Source organism: Diabrotica virgifera, chromosome 7 (genome assembly GCF_917563875.1).
Source record: "Diabrotica virgifera virgifera chromosome 7, PGI_DIABVI_V3a".
Taxonomy (NCBI): Eukaryota; Metazoa; Arthropoda; class Insecta; order Coleoptera; family Chrysomelidae; genus Diabrotica; species Diabrotica virgifera.
This window is the reverse complement of record NC_065449.1, coordinates 39,809,793-39,827,225: the sequence shown is the minus strand read 5'-3', so window position 1 is coordinate 39,827,225 and position 17,433 is coordinate 39,809,793. Positions and strand designations below refer to the sequence as shown.

The following is a 17,433-nucleotide window of genomic DNA, read 5'->3' as shown; positions in this document are numbered from 1 at the left end:
ATTTGAGAGAAAAATAAGGCACTGTGTAATTGACATCTGAAGAAGGCAGTCGAGTTTTAAAAGTGTATAATCAGTGTAAAGTGGTGTGATCAGCCTTTGCGAGCAGAGTCAAGTTGAAACCAAATCGTCGACCGGTTGAAGAGTTAATTTTCCTGGTCCGAGGGAGATTCCTTTGTTTTGTCTAGAACGAGTAGCTGATTATTATCCGTTTGTGCACAAGATATTCGAGCAAGTCCTGTGTGTTTTTCTTGGAAGCAGTTTTGACGAGGGGGATTTTTTCGCAACAACCAGAGAGTACGTGTTGAGAGAATCAAGGACAGCGCAATCCAGAAAACGAGGGAGTGAAGAATAAAAGGTTAGTCAAATCATTTGTCTGAATGGAGAAAAGTTATTTATATCAAGACCATATTTGCTTACTTGTTTATTGAACAATTTTTTGTGTAACGCAGTTAGTCATTTCAAATTTGAGAAATCAATTCAAAAGAAGAAAAGTAAAATTCATTCAATTTAGTATGAGTAAATAAGAAATTAATTAAATAAATAATTTTGTCAAAACAAGGAGATATCAGAGTTAGAGTTTTAATTTATTAAGTTAGAGATTGTTGCAACAAAGTTAAATTTTAATACTTTTTGAATCATGTGTACACGGCATGTGATAAAAACAATAGATTACATTTATATGAATTTGAGTGTTGTCAATTTCCCTGTTTCTACCCTGGAAGAAGTAAGCAACTAGAAATACTAGAAGCCACAGATTACAGGTATTGTATCAAATACAAAATTAGCCCTGATAATAAAATTGATTGGAAAATTTAATTGGGATTTAGTTATGTCGTTACATAGGCAATAAATAAAATAATTGGATAATCAATCAAATTAAGAATTTGCTAATTAATCTAAATAAATAGAAAAGGTAGAGCATAACAGTATATTTTATACTAAGTAAGGATAAGTAAGTGTTACAGCTTACAATTCCATGTAAATGATAAATATCAATAAAACGATTGTTTTTTTTTGCTTTCACATCATTATTTTCAATTCCCGATTGAATTCGAGTGTGAAAAATTATAATAACATAAAGTACAACGCCGCTCGAATTATCTCGAGTGTGCAAAATTTGGCCAGTTTAGCGCACTCGAGTTAACTCGAGTGTGTACGTTAAGGGGTTTAATAAATTTAAAAGTAAAGGAGTATTTACCTGGTTAGGAAGGACGTGCCAACTTCTTCTCTTTCCCTGTCGTTGCAAAGAGATAAAATCACCTTGGTCGGAAAATTGGTTCGGAGAAATACCTCTGATAAGTTGTCCAGTGTCTTCAAATACACCAGGAATTAATCGAAGTCTGTTCGCAGGACATATTCCCTGAAACAAAATCAGTATTTAACATACGAGTATTATTTCTGATTCAAAATTATAAATTTTTATAAATATATTCGCTGGTGAAAAGACAGGTTATTTAATTTTTAGGAAAAGAAACGTTCTTGCCAATACACAATTAAACTACTAAAATGCTGTTAAATACTTATTGGGGGGCTGATACCACAACCTTACTTACTCAATACAGATCATTCATACGAAGTAAATTGGACTATGGCTGTTTATGCTACGATACAGCTAACAGAACATCTTTTAAAAACTTGACTACATTCAAAATACATGATTGAAATTAGTTTTAGGTGCCACAAGACCTTATCGTTATAGTTATGGTACATCGGGGCAGGGCCCACTTGTGAGCCCTTCAGACACTTAGACCTCCTACGGCAGGTCCATTGCATCGCCCCTATCTTACCTCTTAAAGTAACATTAAAAAAGCCGAAAAATTAACAGAAGAAGAGAGCGACTGGCACAGCCGAAACTGTTTTAAAATCCTTAATTAAAGCCATTTACTCTCTAATCGTCAAGAATTTTAAGTCCGTCTCCCAGCTCTTAGTGGACGCCATTTCGGCTTTTGTATGTACCGAAATGATCACTTACGACCACTTCAAAAATATACTTTTATATCTTCAGTACTAACTAACCTTGGGCCGCAACGACACAAAACAACCGTTTCGTTTATGCCCACCAAAGTAGATGGCACTATTGTAGCTATCCACTTAAAGTGGGAAATACCAAGAGACATTCTTCAGCCGTCTGTTTGTGACTTTTTATCAGCCCTGGGATCTGGCAATGCAGGGATATGCTGAAACAAGGTTGTAGGATCCTATTGATACCGATTCATATACAGAGGGTTTGATGAATCGTTCTCTTGTGCTATGTATAAAAGCGATGACAAAGCCTTTTACCGAAATCCTACACTTTCGTTAATTTCATACAGCTCAACAAAAGACTGAAAACGGTTTTATCACATTGTGTTTTTGTCAAATTGTGTTTGTATTAGCCCCGCTCTCTGACTATACAGGAATATGCTGAAACAACGTTTTAAGGCCCTATTGGTACCGATCCAAATACAGAGGGTTTGATTAATAGTGTTCTTGCGCCATATATTTGGCTTTTAAATGCATATAAATGTTACCATTCCCCGCAATAACTGCGCACTCCTAGATGTTAGTCTACAGTTCCAATTTTCGTACCCAGTCCTTGCTCTGTTTCATAGTGAAAATCTTCTTGGTGTTTTTTAATAAAGGTCCAATTTCCATAAATGGGTGATGTCAGGCATTATAAAATAAAGTATAGAGGAATGATTTTAAACATAATATTAAGGCTATGGGTACATAATTCGCAAATATTTTACGTGTATCCCTACTTTTTCTGTCTTTACACGGCAAATTACGTGTAGTAAAATTCACAATGGTATGGATATGTAAACATTACTAAAATGTCATTCTACTTGAAAATGTCATCATTAATTTAAAGAGATGGGTTTTAAATGTTCTTGGATAACTGTTATTTTTATAATTGCAAATTATTAATTCAGTTAATAAATGTGATTATTTCATTCATAGGAGATTCTGACCAATAGAAAGCTACAGACATGCAAATTAAGGTGATAATTTTTGATAATCTCCCGTCGTTAAGCATATTACGTCAGATGCCCTTCGTTGCTACGAAAAAATACATTCAGTGACATTAATGACAAATGTTTTAAAAATTATAAAAGTGATGACTTTCAACCGTCAAATACATATTTATAACAACTGTGTGTTTAATTTCACTAATTGGTACTTACATATATAAATTACAATAAAATTTTGGTTTTAAACAGTTTTATTCATGAAATAATCGCAACAAATTGCACTCGAACTCTAAAATTAATATAAAATTTTTGCCCTCGTGACACTTTGACATAATTTCACTCGCCTTCGGCTCGTGAAATTAAAACTGCCAAAGTGACACTCGGGAAAAATTCAATAATTTTAGAGCTCTTGTGCAATTACTACTGATAATTTTTTCACTAACTATGTATTCAGTGATTGTAATAATTTATTTGTACAACAGAAACTAATACTAAATCGAGAAAAGAGGAAAAGTGTTAAAGTGATTTTTTAATAATATATTGTTATGGAACGCTTACAATTTTGAACATCTTTAACAACAAAATACTTGGATCATAGAATATATTATCATGATGTATTCTTTGCTTGGATCTTCCACAAATAATACACAATAAATAACTTTTTATTAAGTTCACGTCCTAAATCAATTATTTATCAAATACACTATATATCATAATATTTAATCAAAACTCAAAATATTCCCGATGCAATTTCAAATATTTAAAATTGTCACTGATTGTCAGTGTCTGACTGACGATATATGCTGACAATATTATATTCGGCTGAGTGCGTTGTAAGACAAAGATAGATTTGGAAAATATTACCACGGCATTGTGTTCATTTTTTTCGAATCCTGAAAAAACCAATAAATATTTTGGAAAAATTTAAACGCAGAATGAAAGACTAAATTATTACCGAGGGCCGAAAGTCCCTTAGAATAAATAAAAAGTTTATTTTGAATGAGATATTTGAAATTAAAAATCACACTAAATTTTCTCTTAGTTTTTCACCCCTGTAACTTATTAAAATAAACATTATAGAAGTTCTCACTAATAACGTAATCCCCTCGGTTTTCGGCCCTCGCTAATAACGTAATCTTTCATTCTGCGTTTAAATTTTTCAAAAATACTTATTAGTTTTCTCAGGATTCGAAAAAAATGAATCCCCATTTGAATAGCATTGCAGCCTAAAATACGTACCGATCCTCTTAAGTCACTATCATTGCTAACAGCTAACATGACATTCCACCACGGCAAGATTAAAGAAAAAAGAAGAACTTCAGTGTAGTGCCATTCAAAAATAATGTGTCACAACTGTCAAAAATATGATTGTATAAAATGGGCACCGAAAATTTCGAAAGTGAAACTACGCTGAATATTCCAAATTTACAGTTAGCCCAACTAAAGTTTATTCTCTCTTTACCGGAGTACCGAAATGACGAAGCAAGAAAAAAAGAATTATACGAAGCCATCGTGGCCGAAGACATGGCCCCTTATTACGAAATCGTATGCAACGACTTAAAATGGAAACTACATAAGAAACTCCTGAAGCAGATGAAAGAGCGTAACGAACAAGTTTTAGTTTCGATGGATGAAGACATCGAAGCGTCGTTGAAAGGTTTAGTGGCCAAGGACTGTGCGGAACTGTATCTAAATAAAGCTAATTATCTGTGTAAGATCGGTGATAAAGAAAACGCTATTAAGGTACTCAGTCACGCTTATGATCAAAGCTTCTCTGTAAAAAATAAATTAGACAATGTCTTCTTTTGTATCCGCATCGGATTCTTTTTCATGGACTTCAAGTTGATCGAAAGTAACGTTGAAAAAGCCGAAAAATTAACAGAAGAAGAGAGCGACTGGCACAGCCGGAACTGTTTTAAAATCTTTAAAGCCATTTACTCCCTAATCGTCAGGAATTTTAAGTCCGCCTCCCAGCTCTTAGTGGATGCCATTTCGACTTTTGTATGTACCGAAATGATCACTTACGAGCACTTCATAAAGTATACTCTTATATCCTCGGTACTAACCTTGAACCGCAACGAAACAAAACAACGATTAATTCAAAACGCAGATATGCAACAGGCGCTGCAAGCCGATAACACATTTAGAGAGTACTTATATAGTTTATATAATTGCGATTATAAGGTTTTTTTCCAGCGGCTGGCCGATGTAGAGGTTTTTATGAAGCAAGACATGTTTCTTAATCCACACTATAAATCTTACGTTCGAGAAATGAAAATAAAAGCATACGACCAACTACTTTCCACTTACATATCAGTAAATCTGTCTTACATGAGTGATCAGTTCGGCGTCTGCGAGGACTACATAGAGAACGATCTCAGTAAATTCATTGCAGCAGGAAGACTGGGTTACAAAATAGATAAAGTTAGCGGAATAGTCGTAAATCAACGCAAAGACAGAAAAACTGAGATATTTCAGGCGGTTATAAAACACGGAGACATTCTTCTTAATCGCGTACATAAACTGGGTCGAGTTATTGAAATTTGAGAAAAAACGCGAGTTGCCACGCTATAATGCAGATAGATTTTTATAAAATTGCCATATAAAGATAAACAACAGTTCATGTGTTGTTTAAGTGATTTTTGTTAATTGTTTACTTAATTATTGCAAAAAAGCTTCAAAAGTCGATATTAATTTTAGTCTGTATCTATAGACTAGGGAGGGCGAGTCAAGTAGCACAGCACTTAGGCCACAATTGGCCACAACAGCTCTCGGGCATCATCCCAGGAAGGTGTCGTCCTTAGCTCATAGTCCATCCTGTCATTTCCAGAAAGGTGGACAAGTCATCAGTGGATATTTCCAATGTATGGAGGTGTTTGTTTAGTTGACACTGACCTGTTAAAACAACTGCCAAGCGTAGGTTTTTCCTAGTCATTCATAAATGCTTTTTGGATGCTGATTTTCCAAGGTTCCTTAGTGTTACCTTGGCAAGTCTGCAATTTTGCTCTTCTTCCCATCTTTTCACGGTTTGCGTGTGGAAGTGACTTTTGGCAATTATCGCGATTGTTGTAGTTGACCAGTCAAAAATATCACTATGTTCTAAGAGTTTTAGACCTGCCGCCTTTCTAGCTAGTTGGTCAGCAATGTGGTTGTCTTTATTCCCAATGTGTCCTTTAACCCAGCTCAGGATCATGTTTTACGATGCTGCGAAGCTTTGTATAGAGACTCATCACACTTCATTGCTAACTCTGATGTGACACGTGGTTTATTCAAGGTTAGTAGCGTCCGTGCAGATTATTATGGTTTTACCGACTATGCCTTTTCGGGTTATCTCTTTTACGGATATGGAAATCAGCCAGTTTCGTCTGAACTACGCTGGCATTTTTGATAACACCCCACTTTATTCTTAGGCCCAGACCCGTTTTCGCCGCGATCTGCATCGACACTTCCGCGATTTTACCCCTTGATCCAATCAGCTCCAAACGTAGGTAGGTCTCCTTGTGTTGTCTTTCTTATATTTTTTATGTCGACCCCGCTGTGTTTAACGTCTACTTTCTGTCTGACCTCTTTAACCATGTCCGCATACATCTTCTCGCTTCCTTTGATGGTAATATTTACTCTTTCTGTCCTTCTTCTGCAGTATAGAACTATCAATGTGATTTTCGCTTCAGTATTTTGAAAGCTGTATTTCAGTGCCTTTCTTAATTCCAATCAGGCAGTGTTTTCTTCTACTGCACAGTAGAGATTTTGCTCCCTCTTTCCCTTGCTTCCTACCTCCTATACGGCTTCTACTAAGTCCATGGCGCTTTTCACGCTGTTTAAGCCTCCTTGCTCTATCGGGATCGTATATTTATAGCTTTTTGGCTCCTTCCTGCCTTCATTTCAGGAGTAAACCAATTTAGAAGATAGTTTCTCTGATCTCTGTCTTGTTCTCTGACTAGTTGTTCCATTTCTGTATGACTTTTTGCCCATTCTGCGATGTATGTGTCTGCAAGAGCGATTTTCCCTCTCTTGGTGTATATCCCGGATTCTGAGCCCTCATCTATTTTGGAGTCATCGGTCTATATGCAATACGCATTTGCCACGTTTGACTACCTTTGTTGTTTTGATTCGATTTTGTAGGCTTTGTTGAAGACAAACTTAGATTTAATCGAGTCGCTTGCTGTAGCAGGGGTAGCGCATCCAGCTCTCCCGTCCAGAAACTATATTTCAATCGTCCCATTCCTACATCAAGGTTTTCACACGCTGAGCGCAATGGCATCATTGTCACCTGCATCACCCCTTTGACATAAATGTCTATGACAACGAGCAACTCCATTGCAGCAGTTAGTGTTGTTTTCATGGCACCTGTTATATTTAAGCAAGCCATCAGCTGAATATAATTGTGCTTACAAGGTTTTTTTCCAGCGGCTGGCCGATGTAGAGGTTTTTATGAAGCAAGACATGTTTCTTAATCCACACTATAAATCTTCCGTTCTAGAAATGAAAATAAAAGTATACGACCAACTACTTTCCACTTACATATCAGTAAACTGTCTTACATGAGTGATCAGTTCGGCGTCTGCGAGGACTACATATAGAGAACGATATCAGTAAATTCATTGCAGCAGGAAGACTGAGTTACAAAATAGATAAAGTTAGCGGAATCGTCGTAAATCAACGCAAAGACAGAAAAACTGAGATATTTCAGGCGGTTATAAAACACGGAGACATTCTTCTTAATCGCGTACATAAACTGGGTTGAGTTATCGAAATTTGATCTTGTAATTTTGATTAAATATCTCAACAATTAATTCGATGACTGACTGTATCACGTATATGTATTACCTATGTAGTATTACAAGAAAAGTCACATTTCGCTGATCTTTCCAAAGAAAGAATTCCAAACATTTGCTTTACTTATTTTTTACTTGAACAGTTTCAGCAAATAGGCAATCCCTACTCGTCTGTACATTTCTCGGTTAGGTAAATAAAGCTCAAATCTCGCATAGGCTCGTATTTCTGGAATTTTTATTGTCATGTCGGTTTGCAATATTTACACACATTTCTCAAATGTTAATAACCTGGTCAACTGTGTACAAATGTATTGTGTGGTAAAGACCAAGGTCACCTTGATTTACAACTATCTATTGTGCTTATATGCATTCAGTTAGAGTTAGTATAATATGTATGGCATTGATTTAATTATTTTGATGCAAGATTTTTACAGATTGGTATTAATAACACGAAACATTTTTTTTTCATGAAAAAGTGTTTTAAATCTAATAAGTGTCCTATCACACAGTTCCTCAGTGGTACTGGATGAAGCAATAAAGAAAGCCAAGAGAAGAATGAGAAAACTAACATTAGGATACTGGTAAATAAAACAGACTCAACTATCGGAGCTACTATTTGCAGACGACATGGTATTGATAGCAGAAAACAGAGAAGACTTACAGAACAATCTTGAAATCCTAGAAGAACTAAGAAACATAAATATGAAAATTAATACAGAGAAAATAAAGACAATGATATGTAATTTCAAATACGAGGAAGACACACGCAATATAATTAGACAGGAAACAACTAGAGCAAGAGGAATATTTTAAATACCTAGGGGTAATCATTGAATCAAATGGTAAACAAGACATGGAAATAAACGAGAGAATGAGACGAACAGGGAGCTTATTTTTAACACTATGAAAACAACATTTTTCGAACAAGAGACTAGCAAAACGAGTGTTCGAAACGAGAGTGCAGGGGAAAAACAAAACAGGAAGACCAAGAGTTATATGGGTAGATAAAATCAGGAAAGAAGTCGAGAAGAAATGATTGACATTGGAAAGTGCAAGAAACCTAACACAAGATTGGAAAACATGGAAACTACAATGTAAATCTCAACTCCACCAGCCTTGCACCTAAATAAAGGTAGAAAGGCTTAGGACTTAGGACTAAGTAAGTATGTGTCCTATATATAGTAAATAATCTTTACTGATCGTGAATCGGTGCTTAGTTTTTCTTCGGTTCTCAGTGAAACTATATTTGAAATTTTTCAAAGAAACTGCCAAAAATACTGAGAAAATATTTATTAAAACTATACTTACTGGAAAATTTCACTGCAAAATTGAGTTAATAAAAAAAATTATGCAATATAATCTATAATCTACGTTAAACAAAAAAACCAACGGTTTTTTAATTGTTCTCTTTTTCCGTGAAAACTGGAGGGGCTACAAAAATGCCTTCTTAAAGTTTAGCTTCAGAAAGAGCAGGAAATTTGTCGTACAAATATTTAAAGCTGTCACCTTGTGTATTTAAAGCTTTGACAAACTGCTTCATCAATCCTAATTTTATGTGAAGGGGAGGAAAAAGAACTAATTTTGGCTCACTAATGCGTCACGGTTTACATTTTTTTTTGACCCGGTACAAGTCTTTCTCTGAGTGGCCCTGATTTATTAATGTAATGTTAATTTTATGCTCGACTGTCCCACACGCACAAAAAACATGGATACCTACTCTGTGAATCCATGCTGCGGACCCAAAAGCATGGATTTTGAGGTCTCCACAGAGTTGTCAACAATATTCGCTATAGTTTATTTTATTTAGCAACAGCTCAAGATTTTCATACATTTCTTTGAGATGCACGTAGTGAGCAACAATTGAAAACCAGACAGAAAAAAGATCGCAATAATTATTATACATCGAAATTTACAAGGCGAAATGAACTCGTTGAAATTTAAAATCTACGTTGAAGGCATTTCTAAAGTGTGTTGAAAACCAGAAAAATATAATTTTTTGTCGGAAGACTTTAGTTGTTCAGGTAATCATTGCACAATCCTCTATCTTCATGTTTTAGATGATTATAAATTTTAAAAATATTATTTAATTTATGTTTCTCAGAAAAATTTACCTCTCCTAAATATACAAAAAAACTTAATCCATTTCTCGGTAATGTATTTCAGTCATTTGTATAATTGTAACTGTTATCTGTTAGTATTTATATAAGATACCACTGCAATAAAATATTAATGATAAGAAGTTATCGGCAGAAATAATTTCGTAAATAATAAGTTTCGCAACAATATGCAAAATCTTAAAATATCTATTGAATAAAAGGTTTATAGAGTTCGTCAATTACAATCTAAAATTTTATGTATATTTCTTAAATTTAAAAAGAAAATTTTGTAAAAACTGTTACGACGTTATTCTAAAGTTAATGAAAAAGTAAGATAGGCCATTCCACGAATATACGACTGTTTTGGATTCTCGCGACAACGAATATTTTAGTGTGAAACATAAGAAGTACGAAAGTAAATGGCTCTACTAATTACTCCAATAAATAACAATGTAATTTTCAATTTACTTTCGTTCTTCATATTTTGCACAGTAAAATATTCGCTGTCGAGATAATCCAAAACAGTCGTATATTTGTGAAATAGTGGTTAGACAATTAGACAAAGAATGTGTTGATATTTATGTATTTGATGGTTCAAAGAATTTGGAGATTGCGGACAAAATAACTAAAAATAAAGCCCAAAAATTTTATCATCTTCAGAAATGAAACATCGTAAGTTATATAAAAAAAAAAAAGAATGTGTGTGTACTTTGTACGCACGTAAGAAGTTATACTTCTACATTATGATTTCATCGAAATCAATATACTTTAAACAGTTTATATAGATTTTATTTAAATATTAAACTAATTTTAATACTTACTACTTTCCAAAAAATTTTATTAAAACAATACTAAAAATTAAAAAAATAAAAGAATAAAACACACGCAAGAGCATTAAAAAATGAAACAAAGAAATGATTTCTGAACAATAATTATTGTTGGCAAAAATTTTAACTAAATACGAATTTTCTGAAAAAAAATATAATAAATATACTTAAAATCATAAAATGTATAAAGAAAATAAATAATAAAAATTTACATTGGGGATCGAACCTGCGTCTATCATGTTGTTAGATTTCGAAATCAACTAAAAATACATCAACTGAACGTTTTAACCTTTTTTGACAGTTGCTTATTGTCTTAGTTTAATCAGAAATTGATTTTTGTGGAAATAAAATATTAAAATACAACAAAACGTAGACTAATAAACAATATATTAGATGAAAATTGGTAAAAATGTTGTTGATAATCAAATTATGTAAATCAAAGCACTACCTCTAGCTAGGTACAACTTACATTTTCCAAATAGGTACATATGTATTTTTTTATTACAATACTGAAACATTTACAATTACGTACCTCTTGCTTTTAAAAATTATTTAATTAAAAAGTCACTACAATTATTATAAACTTGCTTTTGTCTTTGTCCGCACAACAATAAAAACTAATATACACAACATTTGTTTACCCGTAACCGACATATTGAACAATTATTGACAGGTCATTTTAATACCCAATCAAAGCACGTATAACGTTTGAGCTGCGCACAGGACCAAGATTTTTGATGAATTCGCGCACATATACATTTACTCCCAAAGGCGCATAAAGAAGTATAACTTCAAAAATTAAATAAACACAAGAGAATATTTTACATTTAATTCATAAATCCGAAAAAAATATAAGCTACTGTCAAAAGCCTTATTTATTTTGAATAGGGAGAGTAAAGTAGAATAGCGATTTAGAAAAAATTCTTTGACATCAAAATTTACGTGAAATAGTCGAAGGGAAGCTAGATTGCAGAAAAAAGGAGAGATAAAAATGGGAACATGGAATGTGAGAAGCATCAATGGAAAAGAGGAAGAACTGGTAGAAGAAATGATAAAACAAAAAATAGAAATATTAGGAATAACGGAAACGAAGATGAAAGGAAAAGGTCTTAAGAAAATACACAAAGGATATTGGTTACTTTGGGTAGGAGCGGATACAAAAGAGAGAGAGCAAAAGAAGGAGTCGGGATAATAATTGCACCGAATAGACTACAACACGTTATAGAAGAAACATGTTAACCAGAGAATATTATCGGTAAAAATGAAACTGATGGACGAAGAAATATGGACAATAATAACAGCCTACGGAGTAAATGAAGATGCAAGAAAGGAAGAGAAAGATAAATTTTTCGAGGAGCTCCAAATGCAAATTGATAATGGGGAAGAAAACATAATTGTAATGGGGAGATCTAAACGGTAGAGTCGGAAACAATAACAGCGGAATATAGGAGTGCATGGGAAAAGAAGGAGACGAAATACTAAACAGAAATGGTAAAATAATAATAGAAATTTGTATGGAGAACAAACTAGTTATAACAAATACAAAATTTAAACATAAAGAAGTACACAAATAGACGAGAGTACAAGACAGCAGAAACGAAAAATCAATCATAGATTACTTTTTGGTAAGCAGCAACAAATGGAAAAGAGTACAGGATACGAAAGTAAAAAGAGGCTCAGAGATTGGCAGTGACCACCATCTAGTAATAATGAGAATGAGCACAACAGAAGAAAAAGAAGAAAAGATAAGAAAGGTAGTAAACGAAAAAATAAAGTTACAAATTAAAAGAGGAAAGATATAAGAAGAAATTCCAAGAAAAATTAGATAATACTCTGAAAGGTAGGGCAAAAAATACAAATATAGAAGAAAAATGGGAATATCTAAAAACCAGCATAATCAAAGCAGCTGAGGAAACTTGTGGGAAAGCAAAAATAGCAAATACTAACATGAGGAGAACGGAATGGTGGACGGAAGAAATAAGAAAATAAAGAACAAAAAAGACAAATGGAAGAGATACCTAAGCACAAAACACCTGGAAGATTATGAGGCATATAAAGAAAAAAGGAAAGAGGTTAAAATAGCGGTGAAAGCAGGAAAGGAAACTCTTCTACGGCGCATTAAAACAACTCAGACAAAAGAAAGAGTACACGATGCCGAATATAAAAGACAAGAATGGAAACGTACTAACAGAAGAAAAACAAATAATGGAAAGATGGAGAGAACATTTCAAAGAGCTAACTCATGCAGACCCGGACAACATAGGGGAGATACAAGAAAGGAATGAAGAACAACAAGTGGAATCCATAACAAGAGAGGAATTAGAGAAAGCAATAGAAAGAGTAAAATTGGGCAAAGCACCAGGCAAGGATCATATCACCCCGGAAATGACAAAATGCATGGGGACATAGGGAATGGATAGCATGAAAGAACTAATGAATGATATCATAAATAGAGCAGAATTACCAAAGGACTGGAAGAAAGACATTATACTACCAATACACAAAAAGGGAGACAAGAGAAACTGTAATAATTACCGAGGTAGCACCATATCAAGTATCCCTGGGAAGGTATTCGCAAGAATAATAGAGACAAGAATAAAAACCCAAATAGAAACAACTATGGAAGACATACAGTGTGGATTCAGGAAGGACAGAAGCACGCAAGACCTAATATTCACATTAAGACAAGTAAGTGAGAAGGTAATCAAGAAGAATAGAGAGATACATATGTGCTTCATTGACCTGGAAAGGGCGTTTGACAGAATCCGAAGAAAGGACGTATGGAAGACATTAAAAGAAAGGGGAGTCGGCAGACACATAATAGAAGTAATAAAGGATATGTACAAAAATAATACAAATACAATAAGAACCAATAACGAGGAATCCAGAGAATTTACTACAAGTCAAGGCGTCAAACAGAGATGCGTGCTTCCACTGCTATTCTCAGTGGTACTGGATGAAGCGATAAAGAGAGCCAAGAGAAGAATGAGAAAACTAACATTAGGATACTGGCAAATGAAACGGACTCAACTACCGGAGCTACTATTTGCAGACGACATGGTATTGATAGCAGAAAACAGAGAAGACTTACAGAACAATCTTGAAATCCTAGAAGAAGAACTATCAAACATAAATATGGAAATTAATACAGAGAAAACAAAAGCAATGATAATTTCAAATACGAGGAAGACACACGCTATAGAATTAGATGGGAAACAACTAGAGCAAGTGGAACATTTTAAATACCTAGGAGTGATAATCGAAGCAAATGGTAAACAAGACATGGAAATAAACGAGAGAATGGGACGAACAGGAAGCTTATTTAACGCTATGAAAACAACATTTTTGGGGAAAAAAGAGATACCGGAGAAAGTAAAAACGGCAGTCGTTAAATCAGTAGTTAGACCAACAATCATGTATAGCAGCGAGACATGAACATTGACGGGGAGACAAAAATCCAGAGTCAATGCTATGGAAATGAGGTTCCTGAGGAAAATAGCAAACAGAAAGAGGACAGACAAAATACGAAACGAAACAATTAGACAAAACCTAAAACTGGAACCAATCAATGAAAAAATAGTGGAGGGACAACTAAGATGGTTCGGGCACTTGTGTAGAATGTCGAACGAGAGGCTTACAAAACGAGTGTTCGAAACTAGAGTGCAGGGGAAAAACAAAAGAGGAAGACCAAGAGTTATGTGGATAGATGAAATCAGGAGGGAAGTCGAGATTGACATTGGAAAGTGCAAGAAACCTAACCTAACGCAAGATCGGAAAGCAGACAGGTGGAGACTACAATGCCAAACTCAACTCCACCAGCCTTACACCTAAAGGTAGAAAGGCTTAGGACTAAGTAAGTAAGTAGTCGTATATTGTTTATTAATTAATCCTCCTAACTCCTCATTATTCTATTTGTTCCATTATATTCTAATTATTGTTTGCATTATTATTAAATATTATCAAATATAATTTGATACTGGTTCAAACAGTACAGATACAGTATAGTAATATATGTTACCGTTAAAACCCGATGTCAGTTAAAACCCGAATTTACTAGGAAAAACTAGTTTTAACTATGCGCTTTAGACAATTCTAGTTTTAACTAGTCAAAACTAGATTTGACTGCTACATTCAGTTAAAACTAAAAATCCCGAACGGATTTCATTTAGAGTAGTTTATAATACTAGTTCAAAGTAGCTTTTTTGTAATTACTGGCGAATACCAGTTAAAATTGTTGTTGTACGTATTACGGCTTGTTCGGGGTAGTGTTAATGACGAAGGCGGCCGGTCGGTAGCAAAGTAGTGTGTGAAACTGTTGATTGTTTTGCATCGTTTTTTTGGTTATATTACACCACTGTGTATTATTCACCATTAGTGATAATATCGAAGATCAGATTAAGAGCAGAGATTTAAGAACGTGAAAAGAACGTGTTTTGGAAATGATTTTACAAATGGAAGAGACAGAGAAGAAAGAAAGTAATTACAATGTTGTGACCAAAAGCATATAATATAATAAATTGTAGCTGGTTGTGGTCGAAGTACAAGCTGCGAAACTGTCTGCCAAGAAAACACCATTACAAAATCGAAGACTAAAATGATTTAGAATTGTTGAAGTTGGCGAAATAAAAAAGTTAGCTTCCAAAATTGATCCCATCAAATATTATGTACCTGTCGAAAATATTTTTGGCATAATTGAAGCAGCCCATGATGCTATTTTTCATGGAAATCGGGATAGGTTGAAGACTGAAACCGCCAGGAAATAGGCAAATATAACTTTTTATTGATATGATTAATACTTTTACTTTTATACCAATGTGTGAAACCTGCCAACGGAAGAAGAGTAAAATATAAAAACGAATAGAGGTCTTGTGTCCAAACCTATATTGCATTCAGAAATGAATAGTCGCTGTCAGGTAGATTTGATCGATATGCAATCACAAGATAATCGCATATAAATTACTCTAAATGAAATCCGTTCGCGATTTCTAGTTTTAACTGAATTTAGCAGTCAAATCTAGTTTTGACTAGTTAAAACTAGAATTGTCTAAAGCGCTTAGTTAAAACTAGTTTTTCCTAGTAAATTCGGGTTTTAACTGAAATCGGGTTTTAACGGTAACATATATAATACACGATAGAAGAATATTACTTTTTGGTGGAATCAATCTTGTAACACCTATTAGCAAAAAAATACTTGCTTACCTGTTTTCCTCGTAGGGAACAAAGCCACCATCCTTCGATGTTCGCTGTGTTTTGTTCCAGTACAACTAAAGTGTCACCTTTCCGAAATTGGAGCTCGTCTGGGGTATCGGGGACATTATCGTAGAGTGCTCGGGCTAAACAATGCTGAAAATAAAAAAAACTAAGTGTAAACATCGAAACATTCCATAATGTGGTTCAATAATAATATCGCTAAATTGAGTGCTATTCTTTGAATCTTCGACACAACACGTTGATATCGTATTGCACATCGAGGAATACGTGACAATTCAAATTGTAGTCAGATTTCGAAAATAAAGTGAAAAACTTTACATTGAAGTCAAAACTTCTGTTGTAATTATGTAGTACATATACAGGGTGTCCAGAAACTCTACCGACAAACAAAGAAGGAGATCCCTCAGATAATTTCAAGACAATTTAACCAAATTCACCTAGTCCGAAAGTGCTTCCTAAGGGAGCTAGAGCTCTTTGAAGATGGCGTCTTGTAATTAGGTCTGTTGTGATTTTTCTCTAAAATTGATTGTTGTTGAGTTATACGCGATATGCTTAGTTATTCAGCCTTAAAAATAGCTATTTTCACATTTTTTAAATTTTAAATCGCGTATATGTATAACTCGACAACAATCAATTTTAGAGCAAAATAACAAGAGACCTTTTTTTTCTCAGAATGACCGAAATTATCTAAAAAAAATTTGTTCGAAGTTTTGTGAATTTGCTAAAAAAATTGTTAAAACAATTTTTCGACCAAGGTATTGCCTGGCACCCTATGAATTTGTTATAAGGACCTATTTTTGAGTAACTTTGAGCAAAAAAATCTAATCGAAATAATTTCGCTAACGGGGACGACGATACAGCTGGACTATAGCGCCAATTGTTAATAATTAAAAATAACAGCTTTGTAATAAATAATGACAAAAACTTCTTCAGGATCTTGAAGGAGGGGTTTTAAACTTTGATCTGATCACTTTTTGACTGTCATAATAATAATTTTTAATTGAGTTATTAAGCCTTAAAAATATCCATTTTCGCATTTCTCAAATTTTAAATCGCGTATAACTCGACAACAATAAATTTTAGAGCAAAATGACAAGCGACCTTTTTTGCTCAGAATGGCCCAGATTATCTAAAAAAATTGTTCGGCATAAAAAATTATTTTTGTGAATTTGTTCCACGGCACCGCCTGGCACCCTGTGGATTTGTTATAAGGACCTCTTTTTGACTAAGTTTGTGCAAAAGAATCAAATCGGAATAATTTCGCTAACGACGACGACGATACAGCCCGCTCTACCAATAGTTTATACTATACGGTATACATACATAAAATATCCACCATATTAATTAATTTTGGAAAAACAAATCAGTCTTTTGCATAAATTACGTAACTGATTCCAATAAATCCCATCACGACCACGTATTACAACTCGCAAGAAAACATGAATGAATGAACACAAAAAACAATCCACTATTCAGTACTCGCAATGACTAAGTGTTCAAATATGATCGTAGGTGTATGTTTATGATCTCACCAGATTGATTTCGAGAATTGAAGAAAGTTGTATAGTGGAGG

General features: G+C 34.0%; 2 protein-coding genes across 4 annotated transcripts in view; one reads left to right on the top strand and one right to left on the bottom strand.

Moving 5' to 3' along the window:
- LOC114329405 (breast cancer anti-estrogen resistance protein 1) overlaps nucleotides 1–17,433 on the bottom strand; it is a 137,193-nt gene that overhangs the window by 35,448 nt on the left and 84,312 nt on the right. For both annotated transcript variants that reach the window (XM_028278496.2, XM_028278498.2), the window contains exons 2-3: nucleotides 15,849–15,992; nucleotides 1,199–1,360 (exon numbers count right to left, since the gene is read on the bottom strand). In XM_028278496.2, coding sequence (XP_028134297.2) covers nucleotides 1,199–1,360; nucleotides 15,849–15,992 — 306 coding nt within the window. The remainder of the gene's footprint in view (nucleotides 1–1,198; nucleotides 1,361–15,848; nucleotides 15,993–17,433) is intronic.
- On the top strand, nucleotides 4,228–8,001 carry LOC114329406 (26S proteasome non-ATPase regulatory subunit 6-like). Of its 2 annotated transcripts, XM_050655977.1 has the most exons (2): nucleotides 4,228–5,165; nucleotides 7,377–8,001. In XM_050655977.1, the coding sequence occupies exons 1-2, from the start codon at nucleotides 4,329–4,331 to the stop codon at nucleotides 7,494–7,496; spliced, it is 957 nt and encodes a 318-aa protein (XP_050511934.1). In that variant the 5' UTR covers nucleotides 4,228–4,328; the 3' UTR covers nucleotides 7,497–8,001. The 2 variants fall into 2 exon arrangements, with proteins under 2 accessions (XP_050511934.1, XP_050511933.1); XM_050655976.1 differs by lacking the exon at nucleotides 7,377–8,001 and having other exon boundaries at nucleotides 4,260–5,600.